General features: G+C 49.8%; 6 protein-coding genes and 1 non-coding gene across 7 annotated transcripts; all 7 read left to right on the top strand.

The window, feature by feature from the left end:
- Positions 1-1,135: 1,135 nt before the first annotated feature.
- Positions 1,136-4,265, top strand: AKAW2_20353A (uncharacterized protein; the record flags this gene model as incomplete). The annotated part of the gene is made up of 8 exons (XM_041685056.1): positions 1,136-1,166; positions 1,220-1,302; positions 1,353-1,529; positions 1,583-1,652; positions 1,707-1,960; positions 2,014-2,473; positions 2,520-3,826; positions 3,912-4,265. 8 exons carry the CDS (start codon positions 1,136-1,138, stop codon positions 4,263-4,265), a joined length of 2,736 nt encoding a protein of 911 aa, XP_041539179.1.
- Positions 4,266-5,192: 927 nt separating this feature from the next.
- AKAW2_20352A (SRR1 family protein) lies at positions 5,193-6,645 on the top strand (the record flags this gene model as incomplete). The annotated part of the gene is made up of 3 exons (XM_041685055.1): positions 5,193-5,557; positions 5,631-6,299; positions 6,354-6,645. The coding sequence occupies 3 exons, from the start codon at positions 5,193-5,195 to the stop codon at positions 6,643-6,645; spliced, it is 1,326 nt and encodes a 441-aa protein (XP_041539178.1).
- Positions 6,646-7,345: 700 nt separating this feature from the next.
- On the top strand, positions 7,346-8,414 carry AKAW2_20351A (amidohydrolase family protein; the record flags this gene model as incomplete). The annotated part of the gene is made up of 3 exons (XM_041685054.1): positions 7,346-7,397; positions 7,454-8,224; positions 8,281-8,414. 3 exons carry the CDS (start codon positions 7,346-7,348, stop codon positions 8,412-8,414), a joined length of 957 nt encoding a protein of 318 aa, XP_041539177.1.
- Positions 8,415-9,151: 737 nt separating this feature from the next.
- Positions 9,152-10,755, top strand: AKAW2_20350A (uncharacterized protein; the record flags this gene model as incomplete). Its single annotated transcript, XM_041685053.1, has 3 exons — positions 9,152-9,451; positions 9,519-10,565; positions 10,621-10,755. The coding sequence occupies 3 exons, from the start codon at positions 9,152-9,154 to the stop codon at positions 10,753-10,755; spliced, it is 1,482 nt and encodes a 493-aa protein (XP_041539176.1).
- A 1,015-nt stretch (positions 10,756-11,770) lies between these two features.
- On the top strand, positions 11,771-11,860 carry AKAW2_t20008A. The gene has a single exon. It is a non-coding gene; the product is annotated as a tRNA-Ile (tRNA).
- Positions 11,861-13,111: 1,251 nt separating this feature from the next.
- Positions 13,112-14,278, top strand: AKAW2_20349A (uncharacterized protein; the record flags this gene model as incomplete). The annotated part of the gene is made up of 2 exons (XM_041685052.1): positions 13,112-13,557; positions 13,621-14,278. 2 exons carry the CDS (start codon positions 13,112-13,114, stop codon positions 14,276-14,278), a joined length of 1,104 nt encoding a protein of 367 aa, XP_041539175.1.
- Positions 14,279-15,403: 1,125 nt separating this feature from the next.
- Positions 15,404-17,887, top strand: cat1 (catalase catB; the record flags this gene model as incomplete). The annotated part of the gene is made up of 6 exons (XM_041685051.1): positions 15,404-15,679; positions 15,729-15,954; positions 16,004-16,419; positions 16,469-16,633; positions 16,721-16,895; positions 16,962-17,887. 6 exons carry the CDS (start codon positions 15,404-15,406, stop codon positions 17,885-17,887), a joined length of 2,184 nt encoding a protein of 727 aa, XP_041539174.1.
- Between the last annotated feature and the right edge of the window lie 40 nt (positions 17,888-17,927).

The raw sequence follows: 17,927 nt of genomic DNA, 5'->3' as shown, positions 1-17,927 counted from the left end.
ACGTCTAGTCTACCTTGATAGCTGGCCATCAAGCTTGGCTATCCCAGCAAAATGTCTCACAACCAAGTCTCAGCAACTTAGCCAAGGAAGTGCGCAACTGAATTACCATGACTACAATGACCATAGCCATGTGATACGCGAGATATGCTGCTATGAGTTACTGTTGAGCGCATTTTCTGTTCTTCATTCATAGGCCTCTCTAGTTAGTAGACAAGGATCCCCAGGTAACCCTGCTGCATTGGGCTTGTGGGCATACTTCTGCAGATGGAATATGGGTCTGCCTGGTTGCATTCGAATGTTATCGCTTCTCTCTTCTACCCTGGCAGTGAAATCGGACATAAATCCCTCCACTTGCTCTACATGAAGTTTGCATACAACTCTGGCTACTGTTCATATTAATGTGAGGTCCCATGACTTTTTAACTCCCAATTCCCTGTCGAGCTCCAGGTGATGTAAGCTTAGTCACCTGGGATGTATCTTGATCCCCCGGCGGGCTGTTTCCTCATTTCTCCCCCATGTTTGCGGGTGCCAGGTTTTTTAGAAGTATATCCTTCTAAGGTGTTTACTCTTTCTGGAACTCACTCAGGTCATCAGGGGGTTTGAGATCCTACCTATGGATGATGCTATGTCTGTGCGCAGCCTTCACGTACTCATGGATTTTATAAATACATGCACATGATCCGGGGTGGCGGATGGTGAACTCGCTAGCAGAACAGGCTGAGGAATTGATATCTGGTGAGTTTACAGTTCTTTGACTGTCGCCACAGGTCGTCATTCTCTTTCGCAGTAGCGCTTGTTGCTGCTTTCACTCTTCCTAATACTTCGACAAAGAAAACATCGGAACAGCAATGGCCCCGATTCAGACAATGCCAATGCCACAGCCTCAGCTGTTCGGGCGGCCACGCATTACTACTGGTGAGGATCTTTAGTTTTCTGTGCACACTTGTCGCTCTGTTCGCCTGCTGATGTATCAGGTCGGGAATGCAGGAACAAACCCCCTTTATCCCCAGGTCCGGACGAAGTACTGGTCAACTTGAAGTTCTCCGGGCTCTGTCACTCCGCCCTTCATCAGTGGAGAGGTTAACCTCATCTAGTCCCAGACTAAGACATCAGGCGCTGACTACTCTAGGAAATCATGTCACTAGAAAGAAACATCGCGTCGGTGTGTAGGTCCACGGCTGTTGAAGGTTTCCCACGTTATACTGACTTCCGGTGTAAGATGGTCACGAAGGTACGGGTATTGTTGTAGCGGCCGGTAACGAGGTGAAGGACATTAAGATTGGTGATCATGTCGGTATACAGGTACTACCCAACATTGCTGCTGGAATGGTATGCTTCTGACGTTCGATTAGTGGATCAATAGGACCTGTGGTGTCTGCGATGCAGATAAACAATCAGATTACGTCTCATGCCCACACGCTCGGATGACCGGATATTCAGTTGATGGTACCTTTCGGGAATACTGCATCAGCCAAGCATGCCATGTCGTGCGACTCCCTAAACAGGTCCCTCTTGATGTTGTGGCTCCGGTAAACTCAGGCTCGTCATCTATTACCCTTGAGATCGTTAATATCCTAATTAGATTATCTGCGTCGGGACAACGTGCTTCAGAGCGGTACAGGAGAGTGGTGCACAGCCCGGTAGCCTTGTAGGTACGTCTTTCCATGAATACTTATGATTAATAGGCCACAGCTAACGCGATGAAGCTGTTGCGGGACCGCCAGGTGGACTAACAACATTGACATGTCAATACGCTAAGGCCGGTGGCTGTCGAGTTCTGGCCATATCTACAGGCGATGATGGTGATAATCTATATAAACAGAAGCTTGGTGTCGAGTACTATATAGACTACAATTCTTCGGCCGATATGGTGGCTGAAGTCCAGGGTATGATTGGCAACGGGCCCGACGCTGCAATACTGATAGAGGGATCGGGATCACTTCTCAAAGGAGCACTTCAGGTTAGTCTTTTTCTAAGCAGCGCCTGATATAATTACCTTCTTACCGATCCCAGTATGTGCAACCTAGAGGAACAGTTGTCGTTGTGGGCTTGCCTCCTGGGACCCCCATTGGCATTGACATATCTAAGTTGGTGTCAAGGATGGCGCAGGTGAAAGTTGTACCTTATGGGGGAACTCGAGAACAGATAGAAAATGCTATCCTTGTTTCCACCAAAGAAAGGTTCTATCAACCATGCTATGTTTTCGCACTGGACCAGCTTCCTCAAATTCTCCATTCTATGCAGAATGGGAAACCTGAAGGAACATACCCGGAAGCGCCGTTACGTTATGGCAGTCAATTGCTCGGCGAGGGAGTCATCAAGATGCCTGATGCTGAAGCAATCCCCAAACCTCAGATGGTAGCGAACTTGCCGAGGTCTGGGCCTATATTCAATCAGACAACTTATAATATTGGCACATTTCTGGCCTATCGCTTTGAGGAGCTAGGCCTTCGCGATTACTTCGCTGTACCAGGTTGGTATATCATTCAGAATTCTTGTCTCGCTTGCTAACTTATTAGGGGATACTAATTTCTTCCTCCTCGATAATCTGCTGAAGAATCCCAATCTTCGTATGGTGACGTGCTGCAACGAGCTAAATGCTGGGTATGCCGCAGATGGATACGCCCGCGTATCATCAGCCCGCATTGCGGTTGTCGTTGTTCCCTACATTGTAGGCAGTCTGTCTGTTCTCAATGCCGTATCAGGCGCCTGCTCGCAAAGTATCAGATTGATTGTACTCTCCGGTTGTCCCACCACAAGCCTGGTGAAAAGCGACAAATTTCTGCATCACGCTCCCAGCGCTAAGAATAAAGACCAGGCTCTCCGCGCATTCGAAGGGGTCACTGCTGCATCTGTACGCCTCGGATCTGCAGACACTGCCTCTGATGTACTGGATGATACGATAGGTAAATGTCTCGACTCCAGTATGCCAGTCTACATTGAGGTTCCTAATGATCTGGCTTCCGCCGCATGCACGCGACCTTCGCCACTGAGCCGGAAGGTGAACTTGAAGAGCCAGCCACACATATTAAAAGAGGCTGTAGAAGAAATTACAAGTATATGGAACTCGTCTCAAAGGCCAGTGCTCTTGCTTGGAAGTCTAGCAGGTCTATCTCTGCCCCGTCGTCATATTGAGCGTCTAGCAGACAAGCTTGGTTGCGCGGTTCTTTGTCAGCCCGATGGCCGTTGCTTTAAAGAATCCCATCCGCAGTACTGCGGTCAGTTTTGGGCTGGAATGATAAATCCAGAAGGTGAGCAAATCGTCATGAGCTCAGACCTTTGGTTAGTCATCGGTGGCAACTGGTCCGATTTTCATGTTTTGATGAGTAGCAATAAGCAAGAAGGTTATCGCATAATTAGTGTGGACAAGGATTGGGTCGAGCTACCCGAGGGAAAGCACATCAAGCCTGTGAAGATCGGCGCACTGGTAGCGCAGCTCATCATGTCTGGAATGAAACCGAAGACCGATTCCATTCCGCGACCTAAGCCAATGCCTGGTTGCTTGCCTCCCGGCAAAACGGAGACCACAGAGACACCCTTAACCTTGAAAAGCGCAATCAGCAGTATCCAGGGACTTATAAAGGAGCATGACACGTTGCTCTGCGACGCAGGAGAGTCATGGCTCATCGCTAATCATATTCTCCTCCCCCCTGAAGCCAACTGCCAGCTACAATTCCCATATTGCTCTCTCGGTTGGGCATTGCCTGCTGGATTTGGTTCCCAACTTGCTCGGACCCAAGGTCGATCCATCATCCTCATCGGTGATGGGGGATTTCAGATGACAGCGCAAGAAGTCAGCAGCATGATTCGTCATAGAGCGAACGCGGTCATATTCATTTTCAATAACCTGGGGTATAAGATCGAGGCAAGTCAATGAGAACAAGTCGTGGACATCGCTGACAATGAAGTAGACTGCTATGCATGATGGGCCGTATAACTACTTGGCAAACTGGGACTATGTCCAATTAGCCAATTCCTTTTCTTCAAAACCTCACGCTCCGTCGCATAACCCTTATGCCAGCAAAGAAGATGAGGAGCTAGAGGAAAGTCCGCCCATGTTCGCCATGAAAATCAAGACACTAGGAGATTTGAAGCAAGCACTGGACAGGGTGGATGAAGAGTCGGATAAACTCGCCTTTTTAGAGTTGTGCATTCAGCCTGACGATGTAACTGATGACCTTAGGCGGCTTGGTAAAGTGATTGCAGATCAAAATGCACAAGGGTCAGAGAATTCTCAGAGTCCTGGTACAGAGGCGAATGAGTAGGGCATAGGCCAGAGGTATAGCAATATCTTATCTGCGAGCTTTGAACCATGGTGCTATGATTTTTAATATTCAATGAGCTATTTACATCAAATAGCTATGGTGGGAAAAAATGAGAATATCATTCGTTTCAAGTGACTTAATATAAATCTGGTCAGATTGTGAGTGTTGGACAGAAGTAGCCTTGTATGAATGTGTCGTTTGATTATTATCCATCTTGGATGGGCTGAATTTGTGTAACATTATTCTGGTTTATCCCGGAACATATTTCCTCTGGGTACTTTCGAACAACGGAATAAATTTCCGTGATCCATCCCATTAACTGTCAGATCATACAGACCTCGGCATACCAGCTAGGCGAAATATTCACGGTAGCCTACAGTTAATACTGCAATGCAAGCCACCCATGTCACTATCTGCCATTCTATATTGTGAAACAGAAGCTAGCACAAATCATGACTATTCCATTAAACATCAAACAATGATACTTCTTACAATTATTCACTTTCAATGTCTAAGCTGCTGCACTATCATTATGCGGCACTTACCATCTATATAAAGCATACTTGCTCTCTTTCTCATCCCAAATCCCCCTAGAAACCTAGTTTCAACAATAACCTTTAGGACCCCCAACCTGCAGTCCAACTGACAGTGAATGTACAGGGAAGAGCCGCAATATGGTCAATTGTCCTGGAAACCTACCTTTACTGTCTTCCTCTCCACATCTCTCAAAAACAAGTATAAATTACTCCAACATGCAACTCCTTCTTGAATCGTCATTGTCGCTAGCTATCAAGCCTATACCAGCAATTGAATCAACAAGCTTCTCATTCACCCATCTTCGCCGAATCTAGCTTCGATCTTCCACTCCCGTGAACAGTCCATATAATCAATATGACTACTCCTAGTACTATGTACACCCCAGATCCCATGGACATCGACGAGTCCGAGGATAGCGCGTCGTCCACAACCTCAAGCGACCCCATGGACATGGCACCGCCGACGAATACCACCCAAAGCCTTGCCGCCTCTGAAATCGGCTTACAGCCGTCTCTACGACCTAGCGGGCCGGAGACCGATTTGCATCCACACCTTAGGGCGCAACGGTACAAGGAACTATATCCAGAGGGGACACCCCGGTGGACCAAGGAAGCCATCCAGGAGGCACAGGCTAGAGTGGAGAGGTGTAAGCCGGGGGATATCGTGTACATTTCTGCATTGGATGGCGCGGATGTAGGGTTTGAAGTGATGACGGAGAGAATTGAGCGCAATAAACAGGGTGTAGCTATGGTTGGGTACGTATTGCTTCCTCTACTTCTTCTTCATCATCATCTACTAATAGCAAATACTAATCGGCCCTAAATTCAGTGTGAAACATTTCCTCGAACTCTTCCCCGCCCCAACAGACTACATCACCCCCAGTCCTGAAAAACGCCACCCCTCCCACCTATACTCGAACCTCGCCCTAGGCCACAAATTCCGCCGTCTAGACGGAGAAGACGAGGACGACGAAGAAGACGACTACGACGACTACGACCCCACCAAGAAAGAAATAGCATCCGCGCACGAAAGCTTCAACACCGTCTTCCACACCTGGACAGACAGCGCTCTCTACAAGAACATGCTCGCGACTCTGCGCAAGCTACCCACCATCAAACGCCCCGTCAGCAAGATCATCGCCTTCGGATGCAACAGCATAACCAACCTCAGGCTTGACAAGTTCACCAGGGAGCGAAGTGCCTACCAGCATGCCTTCCTGCTCATGCTGCGACGAATCCTACAGGAAATGGCATGGACACCGACAGAGATTGAGATCGTGCTGCAGGATTCGGCATATACGAAGCTCGATAAGGAGATACTGGGCGATTGTGGAATGACTGTGCTGGAGAGTCCGCAGGCGTTTCTGTTGGTCGATGACGAGAGTTTTATCTTTTCGTATGCGCCGGATGTTCCTGTTCGGCAGGTTGTGATGGATTTGGCGTTGCCTGTGGCGATGGTTTGGGATGCGGTGGTCGCCGAGGGTATGTCGCTGGATACGTGAGTTGACCCTTTCCTCCGACTGTGAAGTACACTAATTGGGTTGGTGCTTAGGAGAGATCCATGGGACATTACCATCCACCGGAAAATCAACAAGAATTACAATACCTTCCATCTCCCCAAGGATAAACATTTCGATATGTTGAGGGTATATCTGCGGTGTGCTGATGGCGAGCTCTCGGATACGGAATGTGAGCGGAGGGAGGAGAAGATGCTGGATACTATGGACTTCGTCCAGAGAAATAAGCTCCTGGTTAGTTGGGGGAAGGATAATGTGCAAGATGTGTATTCTGTTTATCGCCGGATGAGAGGGTCTCAGGGGAGTGATGCAAGTAGTAGGCTCTAGTGCTGGCGCTCTGTGAGACGGTCTGACCGGCGTGATAGAGCAATCTGTCTGTCGGGGGGTGTGGTGAGAACGACAGGTTGGATAGTGATGGGAATTGTCAGATATGTTGGATGATGAAAAATCGCAGTACTACTTGTTAAAGCTCGGCTATATTCTGTAAGAATATAATATTTAGCGGAGTTCGAGCTATGTATTAGAGTATTTACTCTCTATGAATAGTTCTTGCAGTCTTAGAAAGGAATGTCCAATGGAATTCAGCGAGTTTTAGGAATTTCGTATACTTTTGGACCTGCCCGGTCAGAGCTGTAGGTCAAATTGTGCTGTCAAGATCTGCACACACGTAATACAGTAGCGGAAACAAGGACTGACCCAAACGAAGTGAAGGAGGCCCGAGCACCGGGATATATCCCGAACCTACTTACCATTATGCCTGGTGGTCAATGCGTTACGCATCTGTTAACGGGCCAGATCTTTGAACGTGTCATCGAAACTGTAAATGACAACAGCAGTAAATCGGCCAGCCGTGTTTACTTCTCCACAATTGACTCCGGGTAGGTCGGCAACCGGAAACCCGGCATAATCATTGTGGGGATCACTTCACACCAGGTACTATTGCACTGTCGATGGTATATATTCTGCCTGTCTGCGTTTCTCTCTATGATAGAAAAATACCAAGCAGCGAACAGAATTGCAACTCACAATGAGTCTCATCGATACCCATCACCACTTCGTCCCCGAATTTTATGCTCAAGGTATATCACAATAACCCCCTTCTAATAAGAATACGATTCTGAACAGATTTTCACAGCTGTCAAGGATGCTGGAGGTGACCCTTCTGGCTGGCCGACACCTTCTTGGTCAGCCGAAGGCGACATTGCGTTCATGGATAAGATCGGTGTGACCAAGGCTATCTTGTCGCTGACTGCGCCTGGGGCAGTCATCGCCCCAACGACCGAGAAGAGAAGAGCACTGGCCCGCAAGGCGAACGAGTACGCTGCAGCCAAGCGTGATGAAGATGCACAGCGATGGGGCTTTTTCGCATCGTTGCCTTGCCTTCTCGATACTGAAGGCGCACTGGCGGAAATCAAATACGCCCTAGATGTGTTGAAGGCTGAAGGTGTGACTTTATTCACGAGATACGGTTCAGGGAACCAATACCTTGGTAGCCCTGAATTCAAGCCTATCTGGGAGGGCTTGAATTCCAGAAAGGCCGTGGTCTTCATTCACCCTACTCATCCCGCTGATACGACTCGAGTCAACCCTCTCCTGCCGCAGCCAGCCATTGATTATCCCCATGAGACCACGAGAACTGCTGTCGGCATGATTATCACCAACACCAAGAGAAGTTATCCAGACTGCAAAGTGATTCTCTCCCACGCCGGAGGAACGCTGCCCTTCTTGATTACGCGCATTTGCACCGTGTCGAAGGAAGCCGCTGCAACCGCCCGCATTTATGGGAAATCCTCCGAGGAGATCATGGAAGACTTTCGGTCATTCTACTTTGACTTGGCCCTCTCCAGTTCCGAGGCCGTTCTCAACCTGGTTCTCGAAGTTATTCCGCATGATCATATTACTTATGGTAAGGCTTTTTTCCCATGTTCGCTGTTATTTGTCACTAGCTAATATATTCCATAGGCTCTGATTTTCCTTATGCGTCCCCCGACAAATCACTTGGATTCAAGCAAATTCTAGATGGCTTCCCGCTTGACCCAGAGCTACGCGATAAGATCTACTTTGGAAATGCGAACAACCTTTTCAACAAGTCGTAGCAATATGGATCTTGGGTAATGAAGAGTACCCTAACTTTGTGAGGTTTTTTGCTCCTCGTGTGATGGGGAATGATATTGAAATTTAAATCAAAAATGACCAGATATACCAACTTTTTGAGACATCCCTCTATGCTCATAGCTCTTCTTAAGGTGTAGCTGGACTTGACGCACCATGATTCCGCTATAGCTGTACTCCATTCGTAAAAGTAATGTTGATTAGAATGCAATTGCGGTGAACAACACACGAGATATGCGTGCCGTTGTGGGGTCTAAGCACTCGGGATAGATCCCATCTTATTCCTCGGATCTTCTGGGGATATGATTAACTTGTATTGGGCGAGAGCCAATTTTGCGGAACCGGGGCCCAAACCTAGAATATTTAGGCCAATCTACCGATCCTTCTGCCCCAATCAGACACCTGCCATCCCAGATACACGGGATTAGTCCCGAAACGCGGGGAACCAACTAGGATCATTACAGTCCGGGATGAGAACCGAAACTATAAACTGACTGATTGCTGTGGGGAATGACTACTCTTACCCCGCATTGAACTAGATTAGGACGCGGTAGGAAACCCTAGTATAGATAGTAAAGTATGTGAGATATGGATAGATAGAAAAGGAGGTGGGCTGGCTGGGTTTTTCCAACAGCAAAACTATCAGGCACAAGCTCTCTACGCTTCAATTCAAAGATAATAGAGATCTCTATTTGACCAATTTCAATCCTTCCCCGCAACCATGAGCGACACGGGCTCTGGCGACCTTCAGCCAAAGAACGGATTCCAGCATCTGGAGTCAAGTGAATCGGGTCCTCCTGTCCAATTGGAAGGAGCAGTCCCTTCGTCGTCAATGGAACCTAGTACTTCTCGCCAGGCTGTCGACTGGCCACAATGGAAGAAGAATGCTATGATTCTAATGGTCTCATTCCACTCCATGATCTCTGTGTTCATGGCAGCAGGAGTCGTGCCAGCAACTTCTTCAATGGCGGAATCTTATGGCGTGTCCCTTGCTGACGCAAGCTACCTGGTATCCATTCAAGTAAGTATCTTGTTCCGTAAAAATTCCCAGAGTGGGACCAGGTTTGTTGATTAGAATCCGTCTTTAGATCGTACTACTTGGAATAGCACCAATTTTCTGGATTGTCATCACAGAAAGATATGGCCGCCACTATATCCTGATATTTTCGGTCCTTTCGAGTATGGTGTGCAATATCGGAGGCGCCCGGTGCGAAAGTTACGCTAGCCAGATGATCACTCGTGTTTTGACTGCAGCTTTCATATCTCCACCGATTGGAATTGGAAGTGGAGTGGTGGCTGAACTATCTACTCCGGATGAATATGCCCGGAAGGTGGGATGGTGGGTTTTGATGACCATCCTCGGTACCCCGGCTGGTCCCTTTATCATGGGATTCGTGGTGCAGCACATTCGCGTGGAATTCATATTTTGGATATTTGCCGTCATCAATTTCTTGCAGGCAGTCGCTTATATCTGCCTTGGCGGGGAGACGCTGCTTCGTGTTATGGAACCTGAGAATGATGCTGCCGAAGAAGAAAAGGTCTCGATCTTCCGAAAGTTCGCGAATAGTAATAAGTGGTTGCTGCTGCTGCCCAAACGACTTGATGCGCGTCCCGTCAGAATCTCGGATTTTGTGTCTCCATTCCGCCTAGCCAAGAACCCTCGAATCTTGGTAGCAGCTCTAGCTACTGCTATCACCTTCTGCTATGCAAATATCGTCTTCGTGGTCGAGATGCCCCTCACGTTTGGGGAGAAATTTCATCTCGATGCTCAACAAACCGGTCTCCAGTTCATCCCCATCATCATTGGATGCGTAATTGGAGAGCAGATCGGTGGTCCAATGTCCGACTACTTCATGAAGGTTTATCGAAAGCGCAAAGGCCGAGTCTGTCCGGCTGACCGCCTCTGGTTGACTTATCTTGGCTTCCTCACTATCATTGCTGGTCAGCTCATTTGGGGGTTTCAACTTGAGCGGGCGAAATCTTGGAATGTGACCCCCTGTGTGGGAATTGCCATTGCCAGCTTTGGCAATCAGATTCAATCTACCATTCTCACGGCGTATGCCATCGATACTTCGCCCAGTGGCTCTGCCTCGATTGGTATGTTGTTTAATGTTATCAGGCTACTTTATGGTTTTGTTCGTCTTCCTCTACCTTGGCGCCTATTTTTCCCTCGCTAACAGGAACATCTAGATCGGCCCTTTCTATTTCCCATACATGTTTCGTGCTCTAGGTTTCACTGGTACGGCCGGGCTCATGAGTGGAATTGTCGTTTTATGTGGAATTATCCCAATATTGATTGTCCAGGTTACCAGTCCACGGGAATAATTACACGCAACGACAAGAGAAGACTTGAATTATGTGCAAATTGGACGAGAGAACGTTTTTATATTGTTAATCGTATTTGCTATTTTCTTTTTCCATCGTCAAAAATAATATGGAAGGGACATTTATTAGCAAAATAAACATGCAAGAAGAGGCTACCAGTCCATCCTTTAGTCTCTATTTGAGTCTTCCTGTCGTCGGGTCCATCGAATCAAATTCTGGAACCAAATGGAGGGCCCCTCGCTACATAATATGTCAATAATAGTCCTTCAAAAAGGGGTGATAACTTACCAATCCCGCGAAGAACCTAAAATATACCAGGGAGAGAGATAGTCTGACTTAGTCCACTATCGAGTGTATCAACAATGGCATCGACGACGGTGTCTATATGCAGCAGTGCTCATCGCCTTGACCTGGAGGTACGGACACAGGCACCATGAGGAGAGAATTGGGAGACAAAAGCCAAGGCTTGGATATTGTGATAGGAGACTTGCGAGTCAAGCGTGCCGAGGTCGATCGAGTGAGAGGAGGTGGGATGAGAAGGTTGTTAAAAGACCCCCGAGAGAGAGGACAGACGAAGCATCTAATAGCCGCTCGACCAGGCTGGACGAGAAGGAGGGGGGTGCCTAGGTTGGAATGCAGAGGGGAGCCATTTTCAGCGTCGTTGTCACAGGTCCCTATATTCTAAAAGTAAACAACTGAAGAATAGATAGACAGCCTAATACCTCGCTAAGTTGGTCTGCGGATATGTATTTCGGTCGCATGTCAGTCAAATCCACAATCTATACATACACCCCACAACCCAAACCCCTCAAATACAGCTACGCTACACCAAACTAAACCAATAGAAAGACACGCCACTCTACAGAGGAAAAAGTCACGTCGTACCAAACTTAAAGCTTCCCCCCCACAATCATCCCAAGGAACCATGAACAGAAAAACAGTCTCATCCCCGGATATCGGATATGCCAAAAGTAGGGTATAAGCCATATTAAGAAATTCCCCACATAAAACAGTTGTCCCTGTGGCCAAGTGGTTAAGGCATAGTGCTTATGGTTTCATCATACAGGAATCACTGAGATCGGCGGTTCGACCCCGCCCAGGGACAATTCTTTTTTCTCCCGCTTTTTTTGGTTACCCGCACCACACTACAACAACACACCTTCATTTCATTTTGATTTTCCCTTTGCTTTTTACATGTTTATAAGTTGTTGCAGTAGTAGCTATGTGGTAATGAGTTCAACTGAAAATGTTTCTCGGGTTATCCACTACCGAGAGAATGTCAGTGAAACTGGCGGCCGTTTCACGTCAAACTATCCTTGGCACTCTCTCCCCCGACACTACGGAGCACAAATGCAGACTGCCGGACAGACTATTTACCCGGCCACTGTCTGCACCAAGTCTTGGTGCAAGCAGATCCTCATAACTGACCCAAGTGTCCTGCCATATGTCCCCCTCCTGAGTCTGGCGAGTTGGTGGTTAACTATTTTCCGATTGTTTCCGCTTAGTCAATCTTCACGGACAATCCTAGGCTATTTACGTGCTTGATTGACCGTCAGTGTTCCTGGCGGACTCACAAGCGATGTCTAGACTTACTAGAATGAGTTAGAGTGTGGCTATTATCTACAGGCTAAGTCCGGTTGACATTGGTAGACTACTCTGTATGCGGCATTTCCCCGCTGCCTGTGTGGTTTTTCCGCAAGACAAATGCCGACTTGACGACCCGCCGTTTATCGGAGCTCTCGGACCTTGAATGATCGACGGTGATCGACATCGGGGGCATTTGGTTTCTTCAGTGTTGCTGGGTGGTTTCTATGTGAGAGGTGCAGAGTAAGTAGGCATTTAATGTTCCTATATCTGATACTTTTAGAGTAAATGGGGATTTAAGGTAGGTATAGGTGGCTGCAGATAATCTGCAGCCGGCGGGATGAAGAATCCAAGGCAGGACGAGTCACTCTGCTCCCCGCCAAGAATGGCGTCCCTTGGCCTGGATAGTTCCTGCAGTGGACCTGTTGATCGCTATCCTACTCTCGGAATTTCCGACACACACGGCGTTTCGTCATTCCGGAGACTCATGACCGGATACGTACAGGCACCGAGGTTCATCTGCCCTACTGTCTTGTCTGGTCGCTGAGGTATCTGCAATTCCAGCAAATCGGGACCTGCGACGAGGTCTGCAGCTCATTTCGCGTACCAGATGGGCCATGTTGCAGAATCTCGGGATTTCCGGGGGAGTATCGGGCTTCATTGTCCACGCGAAGGGTATAAGTTTGTAGAATCGTAGCTGCAGAGAATGTCTATCGAAAGAATTAGCAAGATCTGATCGGAATCTAAATTTGAATCTGAAGACTCCATCGCCATGCGTTCTCTCGTCCTCTCCTCTCTTTTGGCCCTCACCTCAGCCCTATCCGTCGAGGACCTCTACGTCTCCGAGGCCCCCTCGTCTCCTCGCCCCTATATCCTCCCTCACTATGAGAACTCACATGCCGTAACGATCGGCTCCCAACTGTACCGGTTCACCGTCACCGGCCCCTCCTCCGATTATGCCTTCACGCTGATGAGCACCAATGCGCCCTCGAGCGGCTCCCTCGGTGTCCTCCCTCACATCCACCGCACACACTATGAGAACTTCTTCAACTTCAAGGGTCGCTTTCAGCTCTGGGCCCAAAAGGGCGATGGAGAACAGGAGGCCCGTCTCCTCACCCAGGGAGACTATGGCTCTGTACCTCGGAACACAACACACACGTTCCAGATCCTCGACCCGGACACTGAGATGGTGGGAGTGATTGTTCCTGGTGGATTCGAGTAAGCCAATACCCCATCTATTTACTCACATATCAGCATATTAATCAAATCTTGAAACAATAGGGACCTCTTCTACGCCCTTGGCACCAACTACACCTCCGGCACCGAAACCCCCTACGTACCTGGCTCCAGCAACTCTTCTTCCTCCTCCGCCACCGGTCCCGACAGCAGCACCATCTCCGGCCTGCAACAATACGACGTCTACGCACAACTCGACTTCACTCCCCGCCGGGACTTCGTCAACGGCACTGCACCCTCCGACTCCGGCTGGCACACCGAATCCGATACCCTCGGCGCCGCCGGCAAGCCCTACTTCATCGCCAACAACTACGGCCCCAAGTACCTCAACTCGCAGTACGGGGCGTACCAGATCGTGCAGCCATTGGTGACGGCCACGCAGGCCCAGGATACAAACTATACCCTGAGCACGATCATTATGAGTCGGCAGCCGAGCAACGCGACGGCGCCGATGTGGACGGCGGGCCCGGCGGCGTTGGAGGTGCTGGAGGGTAGCGTGCAGGTGCAGATTGGGGAGTATGAGACTGCCAGAGTGGAGATGGGAGATGTGGTGTTTGTGCCTAAGGGAGTGACGTATAAGTACTGGAATGAGGGGGCACAGGCCAAGGTGTTGTATGTTTCTTCGGGAGCGGATGGAATGGATAGTCAGTTGATAAAGGGGGGAAGGACGTGGGAGGATCCGGTCTGGCCGAAGTATTTTTAGATACTAGTATAGTAGACTAGTATATAGATGATGGGGGATGTGTAGACTAGGTATTGTACAGAAATAGAATTTTGTGATGTTCTTTCTTACTAGTAGGTTGTGAGTCTGGGCGGCGACGCGTCGGTGTGATGGAAATTCAGCACGTTGCAGGACCAAGAATCCCCGGCTGCGGGGGTGGGCTTGGCTGGATGGTCTGATCATATACTAGTTGTAGTACTAGTAGTGGTAGTGTAACTGGGGGAGGGGGTTGCTGTAAGGAACCGTCGGGTTAGTTATTAATAGTAGATTAGGGTCCTGCAGATGGAACATGAACATGAACATGTCCTGGCCAATGTACATTGTGGAATTATCACCCTCGTGCATAAAGCCTGTTCCTGGTTGTTAGTAAGTTTATGTCTGAGGTAGTACAATAAGTATTTAGGCTACAACTGAATTGAAGTTCTCACCCTGCAAGGGGAAGACAAATTAGTGTGTGTTGTTGTTGTTGTTGTTATCATTGTTATTGTTACATTGAGTGGGGAAGACTAATTGACAATCCGACACTTCCCATTTTTCAGGTTTTGTGCAACATCACTGCTATTTTGTCATTTTATTATTATTATCGTGATAATACTGTATTTTATGGCACGACACGAGTGGAATTCAACGTCATCGCCTGCCAAGCCAGTCCCTTTCCATCCAGACCTCCCGATTACCAAGCCCTCCCGCCAGTCAGCTTCGACCTCCTCCTCATCGCCAAGCCTGGGTCTCGGCCGGGGCATGGACCCCCCGGCCAATGAGCAACGCGCCATTGGCCGTGTGTCTGCATCTCAATACGCATCCTAGGATTCCTTACCGAAAGATATCATCCCAAGTAAGGTACACACCCGACTGGTATCTAACAAAACATGCTGGGAACAGACGGCTCCTACATTCGTACTAGTATTACTAGTATCTACTCAGTTAGTAGCTACTTACTGCCAATGCCAATGCAATGCCAATGCCAATCCCATTCACTCTATATAACTCCCTCAGTCTCCCCCTCTCTTCTCTCCCCTTCCCCTCCCCTTCCTTCATTTCTCACTTCTCCAATTGCCTCACCTTCCCTGGACTTAGTCCATTCCTCCCCTTCCCTCTAACGCGACCATGCGTCCCATCGGTCTCGTCGGCCTCATTGGCCTCGCCAATGCCGCCTGCCCTTACATGAGTCGTGACCTCTCTGCTCGCGACGCCTCAGATGCCTCAGAATCCACTGAGGAATTCCTCTCTCAGTACTACCTCAATGACAATAACACTTACCTCACTTCCGACGTGGGCGGCCCCATTGAGGACCAAAACAGTTTGAGCGCCGGTGAACGCGGTCCCACTTTGCTGGAGGACTTTATCTTCCGCCAGAAGATCCAGCGCTTCGATCATGAACGAGTAAGTTCTATTGTTGGTCTACTACGCAATTGCACCACTAAGAATGTAGGTTCCCGAACGCGCCGTGCATGCCCGTGGTGCCGGTGCCCATGGTGTCTTCGTCTCCTACGGCGACTTCTCCAACCTCACGGCGGCCTCTTTTCTCTCCGAAAAGGGCAAGGAAACTCCCATGTTTGTGCGCTTTTCCACTGTCGCTGGTAGCCGTGGCAGTACCGATCTTGCTCGCGATGTGCACGGTTTTGCAGCTCGCTTCTACACCGATGAGGGTAACTTCGGTAAGTCACCCCTGCCTTCTCTACTCTCAGCCAACCACTAACCCGTCAGATCTCGTCGGAAACAACATCCCCGTGTTCTTCATTCAGGATGCCATTCAATTCCCCGATCTGATCCACGCTGTCAAGCCCAGAGGTGACAGCGAGATTCCCCAAGCTGCTACCGCCCACGACTCAGCCTGGGACTTCTTCAGCCAGCAGCCCAGCGCTCTGCATACTCTTTTCTGGGCGATGGCTGGACATGGTATTCCGCGCTCCTTCCGGCATGTGGATGGCTTCGGCGTGCACACATACCGGCTCGTGACGGACAGCGGCGCGTCCAAGCTGGTCAAGTTCCATTGGAAGTCGCTGCAGGGCAAGGCCAGCATGGTCTGGGAAGAAGCGCAGCAGGTCTCGGGCAAGAACTCGGACTTTATGCGTCAGGATCTCTGGACATCGATCGAGTATGGACGGTTCCCGGAGTGGGAGGTATGTGCGACACATTCCCTTGCAGCGAGCTCAAAACTGACATGCACAGCTCGGCGTGCAAATCATGGACGAGGAAGACCAGCTGCGCTTCGGCTTCGACCTCTTTGATCCCACCAAGATCGTGCCGGAAGAGTACGTGCCCATCACGAAACTCGGAAAAATGACCCTCAACCGCAACCCGCTCAACTACTTTGCGGAGACCGAGCAGGTCATGGTATGTCGCTCCTTGCTTCCTTGTCTCTCCACCCGCATAACCTTCATGGACCTTACCTACGCTACGAACCAATCTAACCGCAACCAGTTCCAACCCGGCCACATCGTCCGCGGAGTCGACTTCACCGAGGACCCTCTGCTGCAGGGCCGTCTCTTCTCCTACCTCGACACCCAGTTGAACCGCCACGGCGGCCCCAACTTCGAACAGCTGCCCATCAACCAGCCCCGCGTCCCAATCCACAACAACAACCGCGATGGCGCAGGTAAATCCCTCCTCCCTCCCTTACCTCCCCTATCACCACCAACTAACCCCCCACCCACTTATCTAGGTCAAATGTACATCCCGCTCAACCCGAACGCCTACAGCCCCAACACCCTCAACTCCGCCTCCCCGAAACAAGCCAACCAAACAACCGGCAACGGCTTCTTCACCTCCCCGGGCCGCACCACCTCAGGCCACCTCCTACGCAGCACGTCCCCGACCTTCCAAGACGTGTGGTCCCAACCCCGCCTCTTCTACAACTCTCTCGTCCCCACGGAACAACAATTCCTAATCGACGCCATCCGCTTCGAAACCAGCAACGTCAAATCGACCACCGTCCGGCAGAACGTCATCATCCAACTCAACCGCATCTCCAACGACCTCGCCCGACGCGTCGCCCGCGCCATCGACATCCCCGCCCCCTCCCCAGACCCGACATACTACCACGACAACAAAACCACCGACGTAGGCACCTTCGGCACTCCACTCAAGAAACTCTCCAACCTGAAGGTTGGCTTCCTCGCCTCCGTGCAAACACCCTCGTCAATCACCGCCGCACAGGACCTCGCGACAGAGCTGAAAGACGATGAAGTGGACGTGGTAGTCGTCGCGGAGAGACTGACCGACGGAGTTGATCAGACGTATTCGGCCTCCGACGCGATCCAGTTCGATGCGGTGATTGTCGCGCCTGGTGCGGAGGGGCTCTTTCTGGAGGGATCGGTTACTGCGCCGCAGCGCAATTCTACAGCTAGTGCGGTGAGTACCCTGTATCCGGCTGGAAGACCGTTGCAGGTCCTGGTGGATGCGTTTCGGTTCGGGAAGACGGTGGGGGCGGTTGGGAGTGGGGAGGGTGCGTTGCGGAATGCGGGGATTGATGATGAGAGAGAGGGTGTTGTTGTGGGGCAGACGGTTGGGGCCGAGTTTGTGGATAGTGTTAGGGAGGGGTTGAGGACGTTTAGGTTCCTGGATCGGTTTGCTTTGGATGAGGAGTAATCGATCTTGCTTTGCTGATGAGTGGTGATGGATGGGTGTC

This window comes from Aspergillus luchuensis, chromosome 2, assembly GCF_016861625.1.
Source record: "Aspergillus luchuensis IFO 4308 DNA, chromosome 2, nearly complete sequence".
NCBI lineage: Eukaryota > Fungi > Ascomycota > Eurotiomycetes > Eurotiales > Aspergillaceae > Aspergillus > Aspergillus luchuensis.
Note: the sequence above shows the minus strand (reverse complement) of the source record. Positions and strands in the feature narration are given on the sequence as shown.